The 22,085-nt window shown below is 41.3% G+C and overlaps 1 protein-coding gene across 1 annotated transcript in view; it reads left to right on the top strand.

The window, feature by feature from the left end:
• The window catches only part of LOC114871740, a 177,976-nt gene that overhangs the window by 62,438 nt on the left and 93,453 nt on the right, over positions 1-22,085 (top strand). The window contains 1 exon segment of the mRNA XM_046288185.1: positions 8,727-8,769. Coding sequence (XP_046144141.1) covers positions 8,727-8,769 — 43 coding nt within the window.

Raw genomic sequence — 22,085 nt, 5'->3', positions numbered from 1 at the left:
CTTCATCCCATTATACCGCACTCGTTAATGCGCTTAAAATAACCATACTTAATACAAAACTTAATTTACTATAAATTAATAACAATTAATTTTTTTTATTTCCCCTATCGAATCGAGAGCATAATTCCGATGATTTTTAATTTTTATTCAAGAACAGAAAGAAAAATATACGCGATAAACAGGTCGTTTTCTGACCGGTGAGTATCGAGTGTCACGAAACCAATGGAGAGCTGTATCCCGTAGAAAATTCAGTTCCGTTGGATTACTTTTAATTAACGAAGCCCTCTAATTGAGACCGTCTGAAATTGCCGGTGCTAATTGCTACGAATGCTGCAGCCACGGCGTACAGCAGGCTTACCGATTAGACGTTTCCAGCGATATCCGATCCGTGTTCGTTGAAAACTAATCAATAACATGCCTACGCGTTAACAAGTGCGGCGTTGATGCGTTCCATTCTCTCACATGAAATAAATAAAAGTTCGAAACACAAGGTGTTCGTTGAAACGGCTTTTCGGTTGTCCTCATTATCGTCGGACGCGAACACGATGAAAGGGATTCGAGCCGGTTTAAAAGTACCCGATGTAGGCAAGGGTGGCAGGAAACGAAGGGTGGCTGGCAATTGCACCCCGTAGCGTCGTTTTCTCTCGCCTTTATTGCCTCCGATAAATGTGTTTCCACGGACGCGTCGTTTCCTTTGTCCTCTGATCGCGCTCAGCCCCCTCGGGCTGCTCTGTGAACGGATCCGGAAATCGCGGTGGAATCGAAACCGGATTCCGGACGCGCCGGCTCCACGGTCCACGGGAAAGAATACAAGCCAACGGATAGAAGCTTCTTCCTTTCACGGTTCTCCTTCTTCCACGGATATTGACGGAAGCTTCTTCGAAGCTGGACGGCCGGCTTACCGTGGATCCGAGGAATCGACGGGATGAAAGGAGGAAGAATGATTGCAGTTGCTCGGGGACAGGAAATGGCGAGGATAGAGTCTCGTAAAGCGGTTCTCGGGGATGAGGAATTGAGTTGATATGAGGCATTCGGTCGTTTAGATACTTTCTTATCTTTTTTCCGCAACTTTCGCCACCGGATTGACCAAAAAATCTTATCAACAAGCGACATTAACGTCGCCAATACTTGAAGAAAACTTAGAAATGAAAAATTAGGTGTAAGAAAATCGTTTGGAAAAAAATGTATGCAAATGAAATGGTATCCTCCTCGTCTGCGCGTATCGTTGGAACCTTGGAACTCCATTCCATCGCACAGCCACGGTTTGCAGGATCAAAGCAAACAACTGTAAGAAGGAAGAGCTTTGAGGCTGACGGCAAAACCACAGACACGCCGCAGTTTCTCCATAATAGACCATGAACGAATCGCGAGCAACATAGTGAAAAAGTTGTTCAAAAGTAACGCGTACGAGAATGGCTGAGCTGCGTCGAGTTTTCGACGACGCGACGTTTCAATTATTCCGCGCGTTTTAACCGAAGGCACGAAACACCAGGACGTGACAAATATTTAATTAAGGGAATCCTCAGCGGCGTACGGCTGTTGAAATTTAGATGGAGATCCTGCTGCGAGGCTCGCGAACTGCGCCGACTGACCTAGAAACATCGGATATCCGCCTTTGCTCCCTCTTTTCGTTCGTTCCATCTCTCTCTCCTTATCCATTGTTTCAGGGCTGCTTTCTCGTCGCGGAACGTCGCGAGCTTCCATCCTCGAGCCTTCGTCTGAAAGTCATGCATTTATTCAGGGTAATTACGAAGCCGCGACCGATCAGAAATTCTTCACCCTCGGCGAAAAGAGAATTTCATTCGCTCGTTTTCCAACAATCGAAAATTTCCTCTCTTCGATTCTAAATACAACTCTTCTACCTTTATTACGCGTTCCTATTATTCTGTTCTAGATTTCTCAAATTATCCTTCACGGTAGGATTTTCTGTGTACCGAAAGCAAATCGCGGTTGTGTACTGTCATGTTCCTCTTGACCGAATTTCAGGTTGCGTTTGCTGATAAAAAGACGAATTTCTTCCCTGGAGAGATTCCACCGTAACGTTGTAATTCATCGTGGACCAGGAACTTGTGCTCGTATCTCGTGGTCGAGATAGCGTTTAGTTTGTTTCTCTTTTGTGGTAAATAAAAGATAACGATGTTGTTGCGCGTTGCGTCTCTCTGAAAGGTAGCTGGCAACAACGGGGTTGGGTCGGGAAATGATTCGCAACACGAACCTCGGTTTACCTTTCCGATAGCTGGACTTTTAAATCTCGCGCTTGTTTTCATGCAGTTTCTTCTCGTTCCGTGATTTTTCAATGGAATAATAATTGAAACGACAGCTGTGTTTACCTTTCGAGGGATGGTTGTTATCCGATGGATAAAAAAACGAGCACGTAGCTCTCGGTTGTTTTACATTATATCAATAACAGTGTGTAAATAATAATCCATTAACCGAGAGAAAAATAAAATATAGTTTCGACGTTCCATGTTTTCCCACGTCATCGATTAATTATTATCTGTGGTTTTGCTGAAACAAAAGTGTTAAAAATGTTCCAATGGACGTTTCTGCAGAGATTTCCAAGAGAAGTCGCAGGAACTTCCTGGGCCGTAATTATCGAAGGGTTGACCAATTAGAAAATTTTCCTCGTTACAGCAGGAATATTCGATCCGTTTGTTCTCTGGTTGTGGTCGGTGGAACAAATTGTTCCCCGAGAATTCGCGACAAAAGAAAGTTGGGCAACTTGCGGAATATCGTTGTGACAGCGAACGGAACGAATTCGAGGCATTGTTCAAGAAAGCTCGCGTTGATTCTCTTATTAAACGATTTGGAACGAACTTTCGAAATTAAAATTATTTTTGCGACGATAAAGATTAGTACTTTCGGTTAAACGTTTCTATATTTCATGATTTTCATGCTTTCTACCGAATTCAAAGCGTGTTTGAAGCTATCCTTTCCAAGGATACCTTGGAATCCGATTAAGATCTTATAGTCAAGAGATTCGAACTCCTCTCAGCTACCCAGAATTTGTACCTTGATAATCCGTAATTAGAGTCTTGTACAGAAATCGAATTTCCCTGTTTGTTCTGCTGCTAATTATACACAAAGAAAATACCCGATATCACCTATTGATTAGATGGAAAAATGGATTCGCGTAGATAAATTCAGAATTTTTTAAAAATTGTCGAAAAGTTATCCGAGTTATTAATTCGAGACGCGAACGGGGTAGTGCGTGACCAATGGAGTACCCCTCGTTATCCTGCAGGACGATCACGAAACTGCAGGATAACCGGGTCCCCTCGTAAATTCGGCGAGCGACCTACATTCGAAATAATTGGCGGCTGGGTAATCCAGTTATCCAGGAAATTCCTTCCGACAGCTGATTGTGAGCGTCGCTTACGTTAACGAAGCATCCTTTCGAGAAAACAGACGCCGTATCGCCAACATTAATACCTATCGTTCCACTTAAAATCCAACGAAATTTTATGATAAAAGTAAAGAATATAAAACAACGATCACGAAAGTGTTAATAGGAACAAAATACGTGTATACATAAAGTTTGATCGTTTATTTTCCTCCACGTCCACCGTACATAACTAGTTCGATATTTATGTAAATTTGAATCATAAAATCAGTATTGCGGAATTATGCAGGTAGTTAGTGCCCTCGGCGTTGTTGTACGTAACGAAAGGAGACGGTGAAAATTCTTTTTCTCGTACGACGCTCGAATAAATTAGGAAAGAGGAAACAGGTAGCCGGGTGGAAATTGCTGCTTTTCACTGGTGCAAGGTCGAACGAGGCTCCTTAATGAGGGACAACGGCAGATACGATACGAATAAAAAGCACGCGAATGTTCGGCACGCGAGCAGAAAGGAAATTGGCAGGCGTGGGATGCGGTAACAAAACGGAATCGCGATAGAACGAGAATTTGCATGTTCCACGAAAAAGTGGGAAATCTGATGATCGGGTATAGCGACGATGTTCTGCTACCAATTTCGTATCGCGATCTCGGCTCCGTTTTAATGGGAGGAAAATGTAGGTCGATGCTTCTTTAGGCTTCCTTCGTTCCTTTCAACGACCTTACAAATGCGATGAGAAATTCAGACAAGCTTTAAACGGGGCTCTGTAATGACCCGATGATGTCTCAATAGATGGTGTTCTTTGATTATCACCCTAGTAATCACCATACATGGTATGATCGCTTAATTTTTTGTCGCTTCAATCAAATTTCCTTTTTTCTCGCTGCCAGAGCGATCGAATAATATTTATAAATGTTGTTTTTCTTGAAGAATAATTTATTCGACGATAATTGAATTTAATTAGGAAGTATCAGGATTGTGACAAGCCGAAGGGAATGCAAAAATTTGTTCAATTATCGTGTCTGCTCGATGAATTAATCAGTCTGCCATGATATCCGGGTTCGCTGCTATATCTACATGTATTATTCACTGTCGCGTCTTCGTCACGCAAAATTAGATGCGACTCCGTTTATTATTCCCTTTGGCGCGTACCAATCAGCGCGAAATTTCGCGCGACAGGAATTCCATTTGAAAATCCCAGCGCGGAGGCGCATAGATACTCTCGCGGCCGTGAATAACCGAGTCCCCCGGTGCGTCGATACACTCGAAATTCAGTTATTCGAATAACTCGGTCGGCGAACGCGCGAAAATCGTGTTTCAAGAGAGCCGATATAAAAGTGGTGTAGAGATCGACTCCATGTTTGGATGCTGTTCAATTTCAAGGTGTTAATGTTGGGATAAATCGAATTCGAGGCTGATCATTTTCAGGCGAATCAAATTTGCCAGTTGAAAAAAATTTGAAAGCTATGATTGTTGAGCGTAGCAAATCGAAAGCTTTCCAAATGAATAAATTCGGAAAACTCAACCTCGTCGATGGTTAAAAATTTACCAAATCGACGATTTATCAGCTCCTAGATGGCTCGACTTTTTCTTCAATAATTTACGTCACTGCTCGAAGGATTTTTTAATCATTAATCGACAAGTAGGCGACAACAGAGACACCGGTACGTGGTATCACTACCTTATCGCCGAGGTTTCCACTTTATTTCAGTCTCGATCGCGGTATCTCGATAGGGTAGGCGATCGGCCGGAAGTGATAACAGAGCACACCCTTACTAGCCCGATCGTTCGAGGGGCTTCATTCTTATTGCATCTCTTTCTTCCCTCGATTCAACCGCGAGATTAGCTTCGGCGCAGCGTATTACCTGGTGACCCAAAAAACGAATCCATCTTAATGAAAATTCAAGGAACTTCTTCGGAAGGAAGCTACGGCTTACAAAATCCTTTGCTAATTTTCATGAAAAAATAAGAAATCTTTATTTTCGAAGACTCGAAGAAGTGTATTATACTTTAGTTATGGTGCAGACATGGAATACGTTTCTGTTTCGGCACCGAAATGACCCATTTATCAGGAGATTCACAAAAGGAGCGAAAAGATTCTTCGAGGGCGAAGTTAAAGTAAATCCTTCTTAGATTAAGAGCGACGATCCTTATTCTCTTAGCAAAATACGAGAAAATCCTTGTGCTCTCTGTTCCCCTCCGTGGACTCAGGTCACGTCTTTCTTTGGAAGCTGGTAGACGTAGACGTAGCCATCTTCGCGAAGGATCGAGCCAAAGTCCTTCGATAACGGATTACTCCTTCTTTTTCCTCGGTTGTTTGAAACTCTCGAAGGAAACAGCCGGTCGTAAAGCATTCTCTTCCTTTGCCAAGGATCGTTTGCATAAAACGAGGCAAGTTTGTTATCGTCCGTTTGCCGCCGACTCCGCCGCTTTAATTGCCGAATCGAGTACAGCATTTTCGGTGAAAATGCCTCGTTCCTCAACGCCAATGATATTGTTTAATCTTCTGTTAAATTAACTCTGAATAACACGATTTCTCTGATCCAGATTTGAAAGCACGAAATTAGAAAATGCTATCAGATACTTCAAACTATGGATTTTTCTCCTTATCGTGCAACGTCCTAGCTGAATAGCTGTTTCACGAGGATAATCCTCGTTGCCATTAACTAGGACATTCGCGGCACGCGTATCCATTACCGCGTACACGAGCCTCGGCACGAACGTAACAATGGACCCGCACCTTGGTACCAGTCGGTACCCGAATAAACAGTTTCTCGAATCGATGAAATTTTTTCACCTGAACGAAATTTTTCGTATTTGCATTCGAGTTATTAATATTTTCCTATCGATGCTTCTTTCCATCATTTTTCGTTAGGTACCCACGCTGTTCGATATGTTTTGCAGAGCAAAAGAATAGCTGGATAAAAATATTGATTTTGAAGCATCGAATGGTTTCGCGTTTACACAGGTACACGGGCTTATTCTTTTTCAGAAGGACACTTTTGTATGTCAGTGGAGTTTGAAAAACTCATTGAACACAATGAAATTGTACATTTTCAAAATACATAAAATTTATTAATTAACTCGTGTAGCAACGGCGAAACATCCCTAAATCTCTAATTACCGAAGCACCTGTGAACCTGGGTATCGTAACCACAGACGGACGTTTAATCACGAATCCCAAACCATGAATGATGTTCCTGCGCCGATGGCCGCGAATGAATCTTTCAGTCTTCTACCCGCAGGCTTTATCCACTATGCGTTGGATATCACCGTTTTATCGGGTTCATACTCGACGCCATTATCCGTTACAACTGCAGTCCGTGTATCCATTACCGCGTACACGATCATCCGTACGGTTCAGCGATGTAATTACAGACGCAGCAGGTTGCATCGCGGCCTGATGCGCCCGTTCGTCGGCTAGAACGTTTTCATCTAGCCAGGCTGGCTACTTTCAAATTTCCTGCCACAGAATTCCAAATTTCAACCCGCAATCTCATCACCCGCCGCTCCTACTGTTCGCGGAAAATTGCCGTGCATTCTCTGCAAGCGCGTTTAGTAAATAATTATTCGGAAACATTTTCAAAAACGAGATTCAGTTCAGCTTCGTTGTACACGCATCTTCTGGATAGCGTTGATTGTTCGAAAGTTGAGCTTTCAGCGTTATTTTTCAACGGTCGCTGGAGGTTGTGCATAGGTGATACAATTATCTCGCAACGGCGATGCTTGTCGCGAAATTGTAACACGCTCGTCGTGCGACGTCCTGCAAAGTTTCGACCCGGTCCCATTACCCGCAACAAGCGGTGCTCGCGGATCCATTACCACGCGCCAGATTGCCTACGTATCTCCATGAAACAGCTTCAATCTTGCCCGCTAATTACTCCGAATTGCGTGTGTGTACGGTTAATAACTTGCGACGGGAAAGCTTTCCCGTTTCTTCCGTTGGAAACGTTACGAATCGTCTCTATTTACCATCCTCCTCATCAAACTTTGCATATTTGCATTCTTGCAAGAATAAATCATTTCGAGAATAGAATTCGTGGAAATCGGAATTCCTGGCAGTCTATATCTTGAAACACTTTCCAATTCAATTACATTCGATAATAACAATTCTCTAAGAGTACCATGTGCGTCCAGCTGGTTCGACTCGTCAAAAATAGATTCCCTCGATTTCCGGTCCGCTTTTGTTGAGGCTCTTCTCCCGCTGATATTAGTTCCGGATTTTATTATCACGTGGAAACGGCCAGTCCGAGGGAGGGCGAGAATTCGATAAGACGAAAGGTGACTCGTAAACGGTAGAGAAATAGGAGAGGAACGTGAGATAGGGCAGAGAAACTTGTGTGTGCAATGTGGAAGGTTCGTATAACGATACAGGTCACGTACTCGCGGCGCGGGTAGGCAAGCAATCGATTACCAACGGGAGTAAAAGTAATTGCTTTATAGTTCTTGGCCTTAGCTGCGACGAGCAATCGTGTTCTCCGTTTTGCGAAAGAGAGAATTCTTTTTCTTTTTCGAGATAGCATTACACGGGAGAACTGTATAAAATCAATGTGCACGCGTCGCTTCACGATCAAGATCCTTTTCACGGACTTTCGTTAGCCTCCGTCTAATTGGATTTTCAGCAATTGTTCGGAACGTTCCTCCACGGTCAAGTGATCGTCCAATTAAAACGTCAAAACGCTTAAAAGGGGATAGACACGGACGAAACAAACGTGGAAAATGGTAAATTTACCCTTTCTGCAGGGTGGAAGTAATTATGATAGAGTAACAACAGACTTGTTATGAAATTGTCCCCTCGCACGAGATAACATGAACTTTTCCTTTCCTTTCTTTTTTTTTTTTATTTTAATTACGAATATTTTAATAAAGTACTCAAAGCACTTTTAGAAACTTCAAAAGGAGGTTGATTAAAAATTTCGTCAAATAAACTGTTAATGATATTTAATCCTTAAACGGCATGATATTTATTCAATTTCCTTGACTGCAGAAACGAGAGTCTGTTTGTTATTTGTAATTTCCTTCAAAGGTAGAGACAGAATTTCTTTGAGAAGCTTCGACAAACAGAATTACTTGGCTCTGCTGAGGTTGAAGGTGGCAATCACCGCCACGGGCTATGCTTGTTTCGTTCGAAATCGAATTCATCGATCGGTCGAGTAATTCGTGCCGCGTTCGCGGGAATGTGGATTTTTGCTTCTCTTCCTAAAAAGGACACGCGAGACCCGTTCCAGCTGGAAAAGGATTTCGAACGAACTGTCCTCGATTCCATCGAGTCGCTTTTCATTTGTCCTTTTACCACCGGTATAAATCTCAATCTTCGATAAATGAATTAAGTTAAGTGCTTTTAATAATTTCATAAATTTTACAAAATAAATTTTCTTTGTTTTACAGATTGACACTGCACGTCAAGACGCCACACCGCATACCCCACAATGTGAGTAAAATATTTCATTAATTTATTTTCTGTAGACAAATATCAAATAGCTTTCACAGAGGGAAGAAATATTCATTGGAAAAAGAAGCTGTCACCTTTAGGCATAAGTTAACCCTATTCCATTAATTTTTAATTTTCATTCGTTTAATCTCTGCTTCATCCGGAAACGAGTTCAAAGCCCTGCTCGCTTGAATATCGAGCTTCCACGAGCCGCGATATTAATCTAATCCCTTTGGGACTAAGGCGGGACGAAAGGCGCTGTTCGACGCGGGAAATGGTAAAAATTACATTGGATCAGGGAATTCGCTTTGAACTCGGATTTCGCGATGCGAAATTTTCAATGGGAATTGTTCCGACTTGCCCTTTCCAATTAATCACCTAGAAGCTTTCGTGATTTAGATTAAACGAACTACGCGGTGATAATTAATACCATTTCCAATAGAGATTTCAACGTTATCGTCAGAGAGTAAAATTAAAAAACGAAAAGCAACCCTTTCTGACCTAAATCACGAAATGAGGAATAATATAAATCCGCCATTAGTTGGATGGGGAAAGAGTCGAGGACAGGCCAAAAATGGTCGACGGCAGCATCTGTGGCACACGGTAAATCCGCCAGCAAGAAAACTGGCTTAATCCTCTTACGTCCGTCGCGACGCCGGGCCGGGCCGCGGAAAAATGGCGTTCCTCTGCTGACCTTAAACCCGACAGAAACGCGAAGAAGCTTTGTCCTTGCCGGAAAGAGCGTCTCTGTTGGAAAAATGTTCGCATTTCCGGCAAATCAACGCTGAAGAGATTCCCCTTCTTTCGCTGAGAGAAATCGAATTCGATTTATCCGCATCCAACCTATTCTTCCATAGTATTTTCTTCGTTACGATTTCGAACAATAATAACTTCATATTTCTCCAATTTGATAAGTTCATCCTCTTTTCTCATGTTCGAAACTTTGGACAGAATCTTTGCAAATGGAAATCACAAACAATTGCGAGGAAAGTTGCGAGGCGACGGGGTTAATGAAAATACATCTTGGAAAGCAATGATTAAAAGTAGTAACGACGACTCATTAATCTACAAAGGACCTTTCTAAAGTGGAAAGTTCAGAGAGCCCGCAAACTTCAAACAAGTTCATTTCCAAGCGCAACGTGCTGCATTTTATTGTGTGTGATGCTTGAAAATGGACCTGTTTCCAGCTGTGAATCTCAGCAATTTCTCTTAACAATATTTCCTGTCGCGTTAGTTTTGTTTCATGAAAATTTGATAACTAAGTACATACGTGGACTAGAAGAAGCATAGGAAGTTACAAAGGCTGATGATGATAGCTTCGAGTAAATTAACACCGTGTCGTTTTACGAAGGGCTCGTTCTCAAGGCTGTTGCAATATCAAGGCGACACTCGTTAATTACTCCTTCGTTGCTCGTGAAACACGAAATTTTCTGGACTCCATTTCCCGTCTCGTCTGACACTAAATTTAACGTCGAATCACTGTACGCCTTCTTTTAATTAAACCTTAAATTATTTTTTTTTTTCTATTTCTTTTACTATAATTGACACTTCGATAGCCACGCGTTTCAAAGCGACTTTGTACCAGTTTGCAAGTGTATCAAAGATTGGTTGCCGTGTGGAGCATGTACTTGGCTGGCGAGCTTCGAAAAACAAAGTTCCGAAAGAGTTCCCAGTGAAAGTACAGAGTTTCAAGAGAAAATCTTATAGAAAGATTTTGATTACATATTTAAGGTATACGAAACTTCATCGTTGCGGTCTAAAATCTATCCACGAGTTTCGAGAATTTTTTACGACGGTAACATCGTTTCCCTGTAAACGAATTTGTTCTTTCGAAAGAAAAATATAGCGAAACGTATCGATCTTTAACTAATTGTAAGAAGAAATACGGAGTTAGAGGTCTCTTTGCGTTAAGCAATAGATCGCTTAAATGTTATACTGAAATGAATAGAATCTCCTTGGAAGGTAAATATCAGAATTGTAACAATGAGTAAGGAACTCGTCCTTTCGGTCCGTCAAAGAGATGAATTTCTCTCTGCTACCTACATTCAAGGAATTTCCAGAGATAAAGGATTCTGTTTCTTCTCTGACAAGTTTACGAGAAGGTTTCCTTGATCCTGAAAATTGTTCCGTCTCGTTACAACATCTTTATAGTGGCTACGCAAGTAACAAGACGAAATTTCGTTTCTTTATAATTTCATCATTTTTCTCGAATGAAATACCAACTGTTTGCCGTATATTTCAGCCTTTTTGTTATAGTCAACTTTCACACTGAGAGAGCCTGTCTAAAGCTTATCGCAACCATCCAGAAGCCGCGGAATCGAAATTGAAAACTCGTCCGCAATGGATTTTCAAGGGTTTCGCGAAACTTTGCTGCTCGTATAAGGGCGGAATCGTTTTCGAGGGTTGGGAATATTGTGCGATTGAATTAGGATCGAGGATGCCCCGAAGTAACCCCGATTCGAGTGGGACAAGGGAAGAGAAGTGAAAAGGGGGAAAGAACCGATGGGAAATGCGGGGAAACGGTGCTCGTTGGGAATTTCTAGCGACGAGGCGGATTAATAACGAGAATGTTTTAATAATCTCGACGAACGCGTATATCGAACGGGAAAACAGCGGGCAGAGCAATCTAATCGGTGGCTTCTAGAATTGGATCAATTCCAGCTCGCGTGGCTCGCGTCTGCTTTGATGAAAAATTCAATCGCCTTTCCTGAACAGAGTCCGCTCTATGCGTGATTTGTATTTTTTCTTCAGATTTTAGAATATCAAAAATTCGACTGGGTAGATTAGAATTTTCAAATTTCTATGCACGTCACAAGTCAAGGATCGTGACAGCAAAGAAATGATACAGAATAGATGAGTGAATCAATCTAGAAAGTCATAGCTCAAGATTTAATCTAGATCTAATTTCGATCTAATTTAACTGATCCAAGTGTAACTCGAACCAATTCCAAAGCCAATTTTAGTCTAATCCATGCGTGGCTCAACCGAACTTAGAGCAAATCTAATCCAGGTCTAAGTTAGCCTATCACCAAAGTCACCGCAAATCTAATTGCCGAGGGTTTAGTTTAATTTGATATGATTCAAACGTCATTCACGCTACATGATATAATCTGATTGTGAGGTATCTATTTGCAATTCTGAAATGGTCACCGCAAAAGGTGAAAGGATTCAAGAAAAGAGCCATAGGAATCAACCCTGCGAGCAGGCTAAATTAATTCAGCTCGATTAAAAGGATCCACGAAACAGCAACGGGCTGGCTTTACGCTTTGGCTAATTAAATCCGGGAAATTAGCCGTGTCTCGAAGAAAGATGGAACGTCAACGGCAGGAAACGCATAATGGGGGTTGCTGTTTCCGCAACGTCACGACGCTTTCCAACAGACGACGCGACGGACAGAAGAGATGTAGATCTCTCTCAAGAAGTCTGGCTAAGAGGTCGGTATTTTTCTCATCGCGCGCTTTCCAGCTGGAAGGTTTTCCACGAGGAAAAATAACGGGAGCTTCGAGTGGAAGACGAAAGGAAACGGGCTCGTTTGAATACGAATTTTCACGGTCTTTAACGTCGAAGGGAACCGAATTCATTGGACGCCAGTCGAAAGGCTCGATGTTCGGTTGAATTCGCGGAACGATTCTCAGCTTGGCACACGTTAATGGTCCTCGCTCGGTTCGTCGAAATAATTTTCCAGCATTTCACCGGCGACTACGGTGAACCCCTGAAGAGAGGAGATTTTCGCGAGCACCACTGAAAGGGATCAACAAGGACCGTGGCGAAAGCCTTTTATTCCATGGGCTTCCATTATCCCGATTCTGAAGGCATCGGGATTATGAATAATTCGGGAAGGTATTTGCTTTTCCGTCTTCGCGTCTCTGAATTAATAAGAAGCCTTCCAGCTCAACCTCCAAGACCAGTGGACTTTATTATTCGAGCTACGATGCTGGATTGACAATTTATTTGCAAGATTTACGAGGGAATGGTCACGATTTATATAGGAGATTGTTCATACCATGATTGAACATTTTATTAGAAATTTTCCCGTGTTGTGTAATTGTATATGAAACTCTGAAGCAGCTTGTAATATTGGTCCCGAAGTACTTATGTGTAACACGACACTTATGGGGAGGATGTAATATAAATGTCAGAGGAAATACACTGCCAGCGCTAAATCAGCCGGAGGATATCAATGTCTAGGATTTACTTGTTCCTACACTTCTCCTGACTTCTATTGTAGAAGCACATGGCAGAGAAATAATGTTTTAATGAAAATAAAAATTGCTTTAAAATTTTGGTTATTTAAGGAAATATTAATGAATATAAAGAAGTAGAAGTCTTATGATTTTTGAATTTATGCGCGAAAGTACACTACCATACCGGCTTTCTGATAGCTTAGAAAACTGCCCACCAGTTGGCGCCATCGAACAAACTAGCTAACCGCGCGCAAATAATTTCGAACAGTTTTGCACTATTGTTGACCGCCATGCGTTCGCGACGACGTCTCATTTCGAAATCTTTTGAAAAATCGACGCAGGAAGTGATTAGAAGCATTCGTCTACGAAATATGAGGATGGCTATATCGCTGAACCACGAATGGGAGCAGTTGAACTGGGAAATCTGGGTATGTCCTGAAATAATTCACAATTTCTTGTACTTGACAAGTACGGTACTCTTTACTTGAGAATCTTTGGCAAATGAAATTGTCATACACGAATATATTGAATGCCCTGTCTTATACATCATCTAGTACTTCCAATAATCATTCAATTAATGTAACTGAATACTATTATGCAATAAAACTTGTATAATTCTCTAATTTTACGAAAATTCGTTCCTTTTGTCGAACCAAGAATCTCTGGTCTTATTCGTCAGTTTTGGTAGAAGCCAATATTTTACATCTCATTTATTTATTCATTATTCGAATGCAGTGACGAATTAATTATATGTGAACAAGTAGAAATATCGTTTTACAATTGAATATTTTAATATTGGTTTTCGAATTTTGTTAAACGAGGTTGGATCCTCAGGTAAAGTACTAGGTGGCGTAAGGTAGGACATGTGTCGCCATCACCTTCATATTCGAAACAGCGGCGTTCTAAGCAGTTTTCCTTCGTAACGTGCTTGTCCTTCAACGATAAAGTAGTTTCCTATCATTTACTAAATGCATTTTCTTTTATCATATATTAATAATTGCTTAAAATGCATTGAACGTTAAAAATGATAAATAGTGAAGGTTCTTAATTTTTGAATTATTCAAATATTTTAAATAATATCTGATCTTCCATTGGAAACTTCCTTATCGACGACGTGTCCTGTGTTATCAGCTTCCCTTATTATAACACTTATACAATTATTTATTATATATAATGATTATAAAAATGTTTGTGATTATTTGTGAAAATCTTCGCTAAAGGCTCATCGTTTTTTATTTTATGATTTTTATATAAAAGTAGTGATTACTAGTTGGGATATAGAAAAGAGGATGCATTATTTAATTTAAGAAATTTTACAAAAGTTATATTTTTATTTTCAAAGATTCGTGAAATCTAAACATCAATTTTTTAAGCTTTTATAATGTTCTTGTATTTCTGTTTATCTAATATTGATCACGGTATAGCAAAGCACTTTACATAAATTACACACTTTAACAAATTCTTATCGATTGACATGGGTTTCTGGACGAAGTTGACGCTTTTACGTAACCTTTTATGTAACAATTTGCTGGTTCTCCTTATATGAATTTCTGTTGAATAATTAAGTAGAAGTAGAACACCATAGGGATACTACCAAAAATAGTTTACTACCATCCAGGGAATATTCAATATTCAATAGCGGCACGCTATGGACCTTCTTACAATTTTATATTCTTATTTCTATCGAAAGGAAAATTGTTTTATACTGCAGAATTACAAATTAACGCGCGATATTGGCAATATTTATATTTTCTTTCTATTCGAGATTTTCATTTTGACGGTACTGGAACTTAATTAAACCTCTTCTAAAAATAATTCGTTTGTGGTTTGATGGTTTCTTCGAATATCTCGCGTTCCCACGTGGTTTCAATAAAAATTCTACGGTGTTTTCGCAACACTTCACGATGGAATGCAGTAAAAGACTGAAACAACCAATTGGCCAAATATACATCGCGTGTATATTTAGCTGGAAGATTGAATCGCTGCCAGGATACATCCCTGTAATTCGATCCTCTCGGTTTAGGGGATGTTCACGGGCGCGAAGGGCTCCCGTAGGATCGTTGTCTCGAAATAATCGGCCGAAAGAATTCCATCTGATCGTTGTTTGAAACCTGGCCGATTCGCGGTACGTGCTCGCGTGTCGCGAAATGTTTCAGAGGGAGGAACGATGCACGATAAGCGAAAGGGGAGAAGATTATAGATTTCCTGCTCCACTTTACCGCGTTTCCTTCTTCCTCCATTTTAATTCGATGCTTACCGTTTCACTTCGACATTTGCCCTTCACGGGACTCTTGAAACATTTCAACTTCCAATCAACCCTTTGAGTATCGACAACTTCTGTTGTTCTTTCATCCCTTAGAAATTATTCTAATCTTATTTAGTTCAATTATTTTCCATATTTGTTATTTTTCAAACAACAATTTTTAATAGCTAGTTACCCTGTTCTCATCGAATTACCCTTCTCTAACCCCATTGCAATTCATCCCCCACACAAAATCATCTTCCTCAGTTCCCGTTCGCTTACACAGCGTTCTATTATTTACAAAAGCTAGAGAAAACAGTACACCCTCTGTGTGTAACATCCCTCGAGCGTTCTTCAGGGGTCGAATAAACCCCGCTCGTCGTGGGTGTTGTTTTCCCAAAACGAGCTCCTGCTTGCTCAGAAAAGATGGCCCTGCGAGGGCACTGTTTAGAGTGCTTCTGGGAACCGGTGTCTAAGATTCTCCCTTTGACGTTGCCGGGAGAGGAAAACAGAGGAGGCCAGGGTCCGTTTAAACATGTTCACGGTGTTTATACGGGCCGCTGAGAATGTCTGTCGGCATTTAGAACCGCGAGGCTACCGGTGTGTACCCATCGAAAGAGAAACATACAATTCGGATCGCGCGATTTGTTAGTGACAGGAAGCAGAAACACGTGGCGTTCGCGCAACACTAAAATTTCTGTATACGTCTCGCTCGAGGTCTACAAAAAACGACGCAGAATGTTCGTGGTATAAGATAAAATAGAAAGAAAAAGAAAAAATTCTAAATTATGGAATATATTTGTGCCCATAAATTACTTCTTAAAACCTATTTTTGATGACTCAAGCTCCACGAAGCAGTTTCGTGAAAGTAACACGAAAGGGAGGTCCGTCCGAAATTAGTAAAAGTAATTTTAGTCGACGTTTCTTATTTTCGTATCACTCCACGATGCAGACCCCCGGGAATTCGACGCGATTCTTTTTTATTCACCGCCTGATTTTATTTCGAACGCCTCGAAACGGAGCTCCTGACTTCAGCGGGAGTCGGTTACTTAGAAAGATTATTTTTCATTTTTCGATACTCTTTATTATAGCAGATTTTATCGGCTTTCTTTCGCAATTTACCTCTTTCGTGTTCAAATGAAAGATGTTTGTCATAGCTTTGACGAAAACGTCCCTGGACCGGAATAGACGGTGTTTCATAAGGGTAAAAGTTTATCAAAAACGATTCCCGCGGCGGATAAAACATTTACCGCGTTTATTGACAATTTTTCAGTCCTTCGAGTAAGTCGCAGGCGTGCTTAAAATGAAGGCGATAAATTCGTTTCCAGTGGAAAACTGGAGACGATACGCGACAGCTAAAAGCCTTGTGGCGATCGTAATACCCTTGTCGTTTATTAAATCAACGGTTATTATAAGGTGGCTAGCACATTTTCAACAAATTTCCCTAAGTGCACTTTCCGCACGAAGCAGGAAAATTCGTCGACGCTTATCAGAGAGGGGTTGAAATTTACGATTTTTCACCGGTAAGTCAGAGTCGAAGTTAAGCGAACCGGACTTTTACAACTTTTCCACCAAGTAGAACGATATATTCGAACGTGAAAAGTTTGGATTCTCAAGCACCGGGTTAATGCACGCTTCGTTCTACTTACGAGAATATTTTCATCGAAGAGTATGCTCGGTATCGGTATGCTTCAGAAGCTTCTAAGTTTTCTGAACGAACGATACAATTAAGACCCCCAACCGTTTACCATTTTTTACAGCCAGACAGGAAAGTGAAATACGAAATTTGCTTTAATTAAATTCACTTTATTTTACTCCAAAATTTTACAAATTAATTTACATTTTCTTAAGACTATCTTGTAACAAATTTAAATTTCTTCCAAAAACTTTATGAACTAGAGGGTAATAATACCGTCCACTTCTAATCTTATTCGGTGACTTTAGATTCGTAAAATTTTCACGATTTGAATATTTGATAATGTTGGTACTTGGGACGGGTTAACATTTCGAGTCTTGGTCGTCCCTGGCTATCGGCACAATTCTCTCTCGTAGTTGTCATGGTAACCCCTGTTAGGGTGCTCCCTTGTCGAGAGTAGGCAGTTTCCAGAGGTTTAGGGTGTAACCTCGAGCTCCCAGCCGAACGACGTCGATCAAGGCGTACCTATTACACTGGTGATAAATCTAAATGTTTCATCTTACCATTCTCTGTTTCATCCTATCCTTCATTTTACGTATGTCCACTTTGAGATGTTTCAAGGATGGTGGATAATTTAGCAATAGTCTTGAACAATTTCAATTTCGTCAAGACGAACAATCTCTCCTCTTCTTTTACCTAAGTTTTCATCCTGTGACACAGGCTTTATTGTCTTTTATGAATATTCATGAAAATAAAAAGCGATAACAGATTTCATTTTGAAAAATATCTAGGTGTAAATAAAAGGTTATAAGGTGTGATTCTTCAGGATCGACAACTTTTTCTTTGGAAAAGTTTCATCTGTCAGTGACGTCGTTCAACCTGATCTCCTCCGTCAAGCTGACAGTACGAGATAAATCCAAGGTTCGAGGTGATCCTTTTGATAGTCAACCGTTTCAGTAAAATGACCCTTTGTCCTTTCTTCGTTCTACTTCTCTTTCGTGCGATCTTCTTGTAGATTCGTGCTATTTGTAAAACGCAGGGATTTCTTAGTATTCGTAAAAAGGCGAGAAGAAACGAGGACACCTATAAACAGAAATGTAATCGGTGAATTTCGATCGCTATGATACTTTATTCAGAAAAATATTCCTATTGGAAAGAAGTAATATAATATTAAGATTCTTCAAAAAATTAAACATTCAATTTCTGTAGAAGATAATTAATTTTCTTCAAAATTGTCCCAAGACTCGTCTGTCAGTTCGATAAAATATTTTTTCAACTTTTAACTGCGACAGTTAGATCGAAAGCAATCTCGATAATGCTTTATTAGTCCGGTAAAAATTTATTCTTCGATCACGAGCCATTTACCAATCACCGTTCCCATTCGTCATCCATTATTCCAATAAAAGCTGGCACTCGTCACCGGAATCGTTGCCGTCCCGATCGCGCGACGTCCTCTCCGTCCAGGGATCTCGATAAATTTGTCCCGGTGGCGGCTGTTCGTGCTCCTTTACCCCACGGTCAGGTCAACCGTAAAACATTTATAGTGTCACGGGGATGTACGTGCACACATAGGCGAAGAGAAGAGAGTGCAAGAACGCGAGCGCATGTGCGCTCCAGCTGCAACGCGGCTACGTAGCCGCGTAGAGGGTTCTAAAAATACGCGGCCACCCTGAGTGCACTTGAAACTGCACCAGCGAAGCCTGTAGCCCCGAGAGGATGGCCGACGTCGATAGGCAATATCACCGAGGCGACGCGACACGACGCGACCCGACGCGACGCATCCGACCGTTTCTCTCTTGCACTTGTTATAATTGTCCCGATACTTCCGGCACTCGCCACCAGAGGGGCACATGAACACTTACTTTCTCGTTAGTCCTCAACTAATTACCCTTTTTGTAAGATTTCAATTTTTCTTTGTCGCTTCAATAAAATCTTGGACGATACAGTTGATAATATTTGAAATAAGAACATCTTCGTAATATGTATTGGATTGTATTTCGGGTGTTATTACGGTGGTATGAGAATATGTGTCCTGACATCGTATCTTCGTTTGTTACCACAAGCTAATACCGTAGAGATCCATTTCCATCTAGAGTGCGTCGAGCGCGTTATTCTAAGCACCGTGGCTTTTGCACCCTCTCGTGTCGTCCCTTCGTTTCTATGGTGATTCGAAGAGGGATGATATCCCCGTGGATCGAGGCAAGTTTCGCTCCCCGCAGAGGGGGATGATCTATCCAGGATGGAGAGTGCTCCATCCTCTCGAAGGAAACAATCATTTCGCTGGTGATTATTGAAGTAATGCCAGACGGAAGAGCGTAATTACATTTTCATGGAAATGTTGCGATGCATCCCTCCATGTATTCATATTTTATTTTCAAACGGAAACTGGAAAGATTCTGAAAAGTAAAAAGACTTGGTATGAAATTTAACACTCGGCGCATCTATTTAGAACCGTGTCACCGAATTTTCAACATTTTTAGGAAGTGAGCTCTCGGTTCGTCTCTCTGCGCAAACCGGTGGCTGCAAATTTACATTCACCTTGCGGCCACTTCCTTTTCGTCGTGTATTTACGTTGCTTCTAAACGTCAACTCCACTCGTTTAGCGGGATCACGTTGCCGAAAATACGCTAGTCGCACCTTTGAAAACGTACACAGCAGTCGCGTTCCATTGACGAAATCACCACAGTTTCTTGGAATTCTTTTCAATGTTTCTCTTAATGTGACATTACGCATTTCGCCGGGTGATCCACGAGCTTCTGTATAGCAGAGCATTGTCAACATTCGTTAGAATCGCCAAGGTATAAAACTGGATCAATGTCTCCCCCGTAGAGCGAAACAGATTGTCACGCGTGTACAAGTTTCTAGCAGCTTGCGATTTTCACCTGCAACCAAACCTCACGGCTCTCCTGTTTGACATTACTCGCGTCTCCCTCTGCGGCCGACAGACCCGATGGATCCTGGCGGAATTCCAGGATATAAATTGTCGGGATTTCGTTGTCTCCGATACTTTACTCGAGAACTTTCTAGCTGCCGTCAACTCCGGCTTCCCTCCCGGTACCGCGACTCGCATCCAAAGGGAGCTGCATCGATTCGAAACGTACGAAACGCATCCAGCGACGATCCATCTTCGATCCTTTCCTACGAACGGGATTGCATAACGATAGGGAAAGGAATAGGCGTGATGGAAATCGTGAAAGTTTCGACAGTGCAACACGATGCATTCACGTTTTACGTCATGTATGGGGGCTCATCTTCTACCAAAGGTTAGAGGTGGCTAAGTGATTCACGCGATAATTTCGCGAACGTCTTCGCGTGCACGTGCATCAAGAAATTGTTTGCAAATATTGAAATCCTATGATTAATTTAATCAATGTAATTAACATAATTGATACCGAAGTTACCAAATGGTATTCAACTTTTTGCATTAAATTCTTCTCATTATTTACACTGTGATCGAATATTTTACAAATATCAACTCGAGTGTTTTGTTATGTTCTTCGATATTGATTCTGCTACATTCATTACGTAGGATGTTAACAATGGAGATTCATTCGTTCGTTCTTAAGTACTCTACACTGTACTGCACGATTCGTCGGTCAATACTTTAATTGCACGATTTACAGAGATAAAACATACCTTGGGAAATAATAACGTTTGCTCTTGAACACGATTGCCTTCGCAGCGATAATTTCGCAAAGAACCCTGGTAATCTCATGTAGCATAAGCTTTCCTCGGAATCGGAATCCGTTCTGTACTCTTCGGTAATGGTTTCATTTCCTTGTATCTCTCTGGTGCGTACTAATGTATGCGTAATAACAGTGTGCTGGGAGCATAACGAACCTTCGATATTATGGGATGTGATTGGGTCCCACCTACTGATCAATTTTCGTAGCACACCGTTCGGTGATTAGTTGGTTCATGGAAAAACGGTGGAAATTAACGAAATGTTAATGAAAAGCCGTACGAGTTTGTTTTAATCATGGGGGAAGTTTTATAATTGCGTTCGACGAGATGGGTTTAGAAAGCGGTGTGTATTCTGAAATATTTTTACATCAAGGTTTTCATTTAACTTACTGCAACCATTTTATTGTAATTTTGGATTTTTATTCAAAGCCATTCGCGTGTAGATTCATTTGGAGTTCAATTTCTGTTCGATTTATTCGTTACCTGTGAATCAGTTTATTTGCTATTCATGAATAACTAACAAATCGATTTTATACGTTATTGAAAATAACTTTTGTCTAACGCTGATACTCTATAGCCATTAAAAATCAGAGTAAAATTCACTTATATCTATATAAAATCAAATAAATAAAATCGTAATCAAAAGAGGCGGGAAAATAAAATTCGAGTTGTAAAATGTTAAACAGTTTAATATAAAACAGGAAAACATTTACGAGGAATGTTGAATCACTGTAAACGTGATTCGTTACAAAAATAGCATAGAAAAGAAGTAGAAATAAATTTAATTTCATATTCGTTCGGACAACAAGGCAGCGTAATTGCATGGGAAAATAAAAGGAGGGAAAAAGTAAATCATAGGCATAAATCTTATGTCACATTGTAGCCACCGCAGGCAACGACGACGATGCACGGTTGTAAATGTAACAAACGTTCACGGTAAATGAAACGTTTTATATTTCCATAAATTTCCCGTTCGACGTTGGAGAGAGAGCGATCAAAGCGAGGCATTTTGTGCGGCCCGATAGAGTTTGATTCGCGTAGTACGGAAGATGGCCGATGCGCGGCGCTGGATGCGCAGTGACGCTGCGCGCCGATGGCGCCGGCTAGGAGCGGGATCGTCAGTCGCAAAGGGACCACGCACGGTGACGGTCGTGTGTTTGTCGCAAGAAAGAGAGAACGTGCTATAGGACGAAGGGAGCTAAGGACAAAGAAAGAGAGTTGGAGAAGGACGTTAGAGGAGGCAACAGAAATACGTAGACATTTTTGCGGTTCGTTCGTGGTTCGACGAGTTTCGCGGGTCCCGCTCGGTCGTGTTCGCGTGAAAAGAGTTTTTAACCTCGTCGTTCGATTATCGTGCGTCGTCTCGGTCCGTTCTGGTGCGTGTGGATCGGCGCGCGCGCGTTTGTGTCCGTGTGTGCGTGAAAAACACCGCACCGTCTCTCGTTACGCTTGTGTGTTACACATACGGTTAGCACGTATACAGAGAGATCTACGTGCGACGGAAAGAGAGAAGGAATCACCGGGTCGCGTACAGTGTGAACGAAACCGACAGAGTAAGAGAAAGAACGAA

This window comes from Osmia bicornis, chromosome 12 (assembly GCF_907164935.1).
Source record: "Osmia bicornis bicornis chromosome 12, iOsmBic2.1, whole genome shotgun sequence".
Classification (NCBI taxonomy): Eukaryota; Metazoa; Arthropoda; class Insecta; order Hymenoptera; family Megachilidae; genus Osmia; species Osmia bicornis.
Note: the sequence above shows the minus strand (reverse complement) of the source record. Positions and strands in the feature narration are given on the sequence as shown.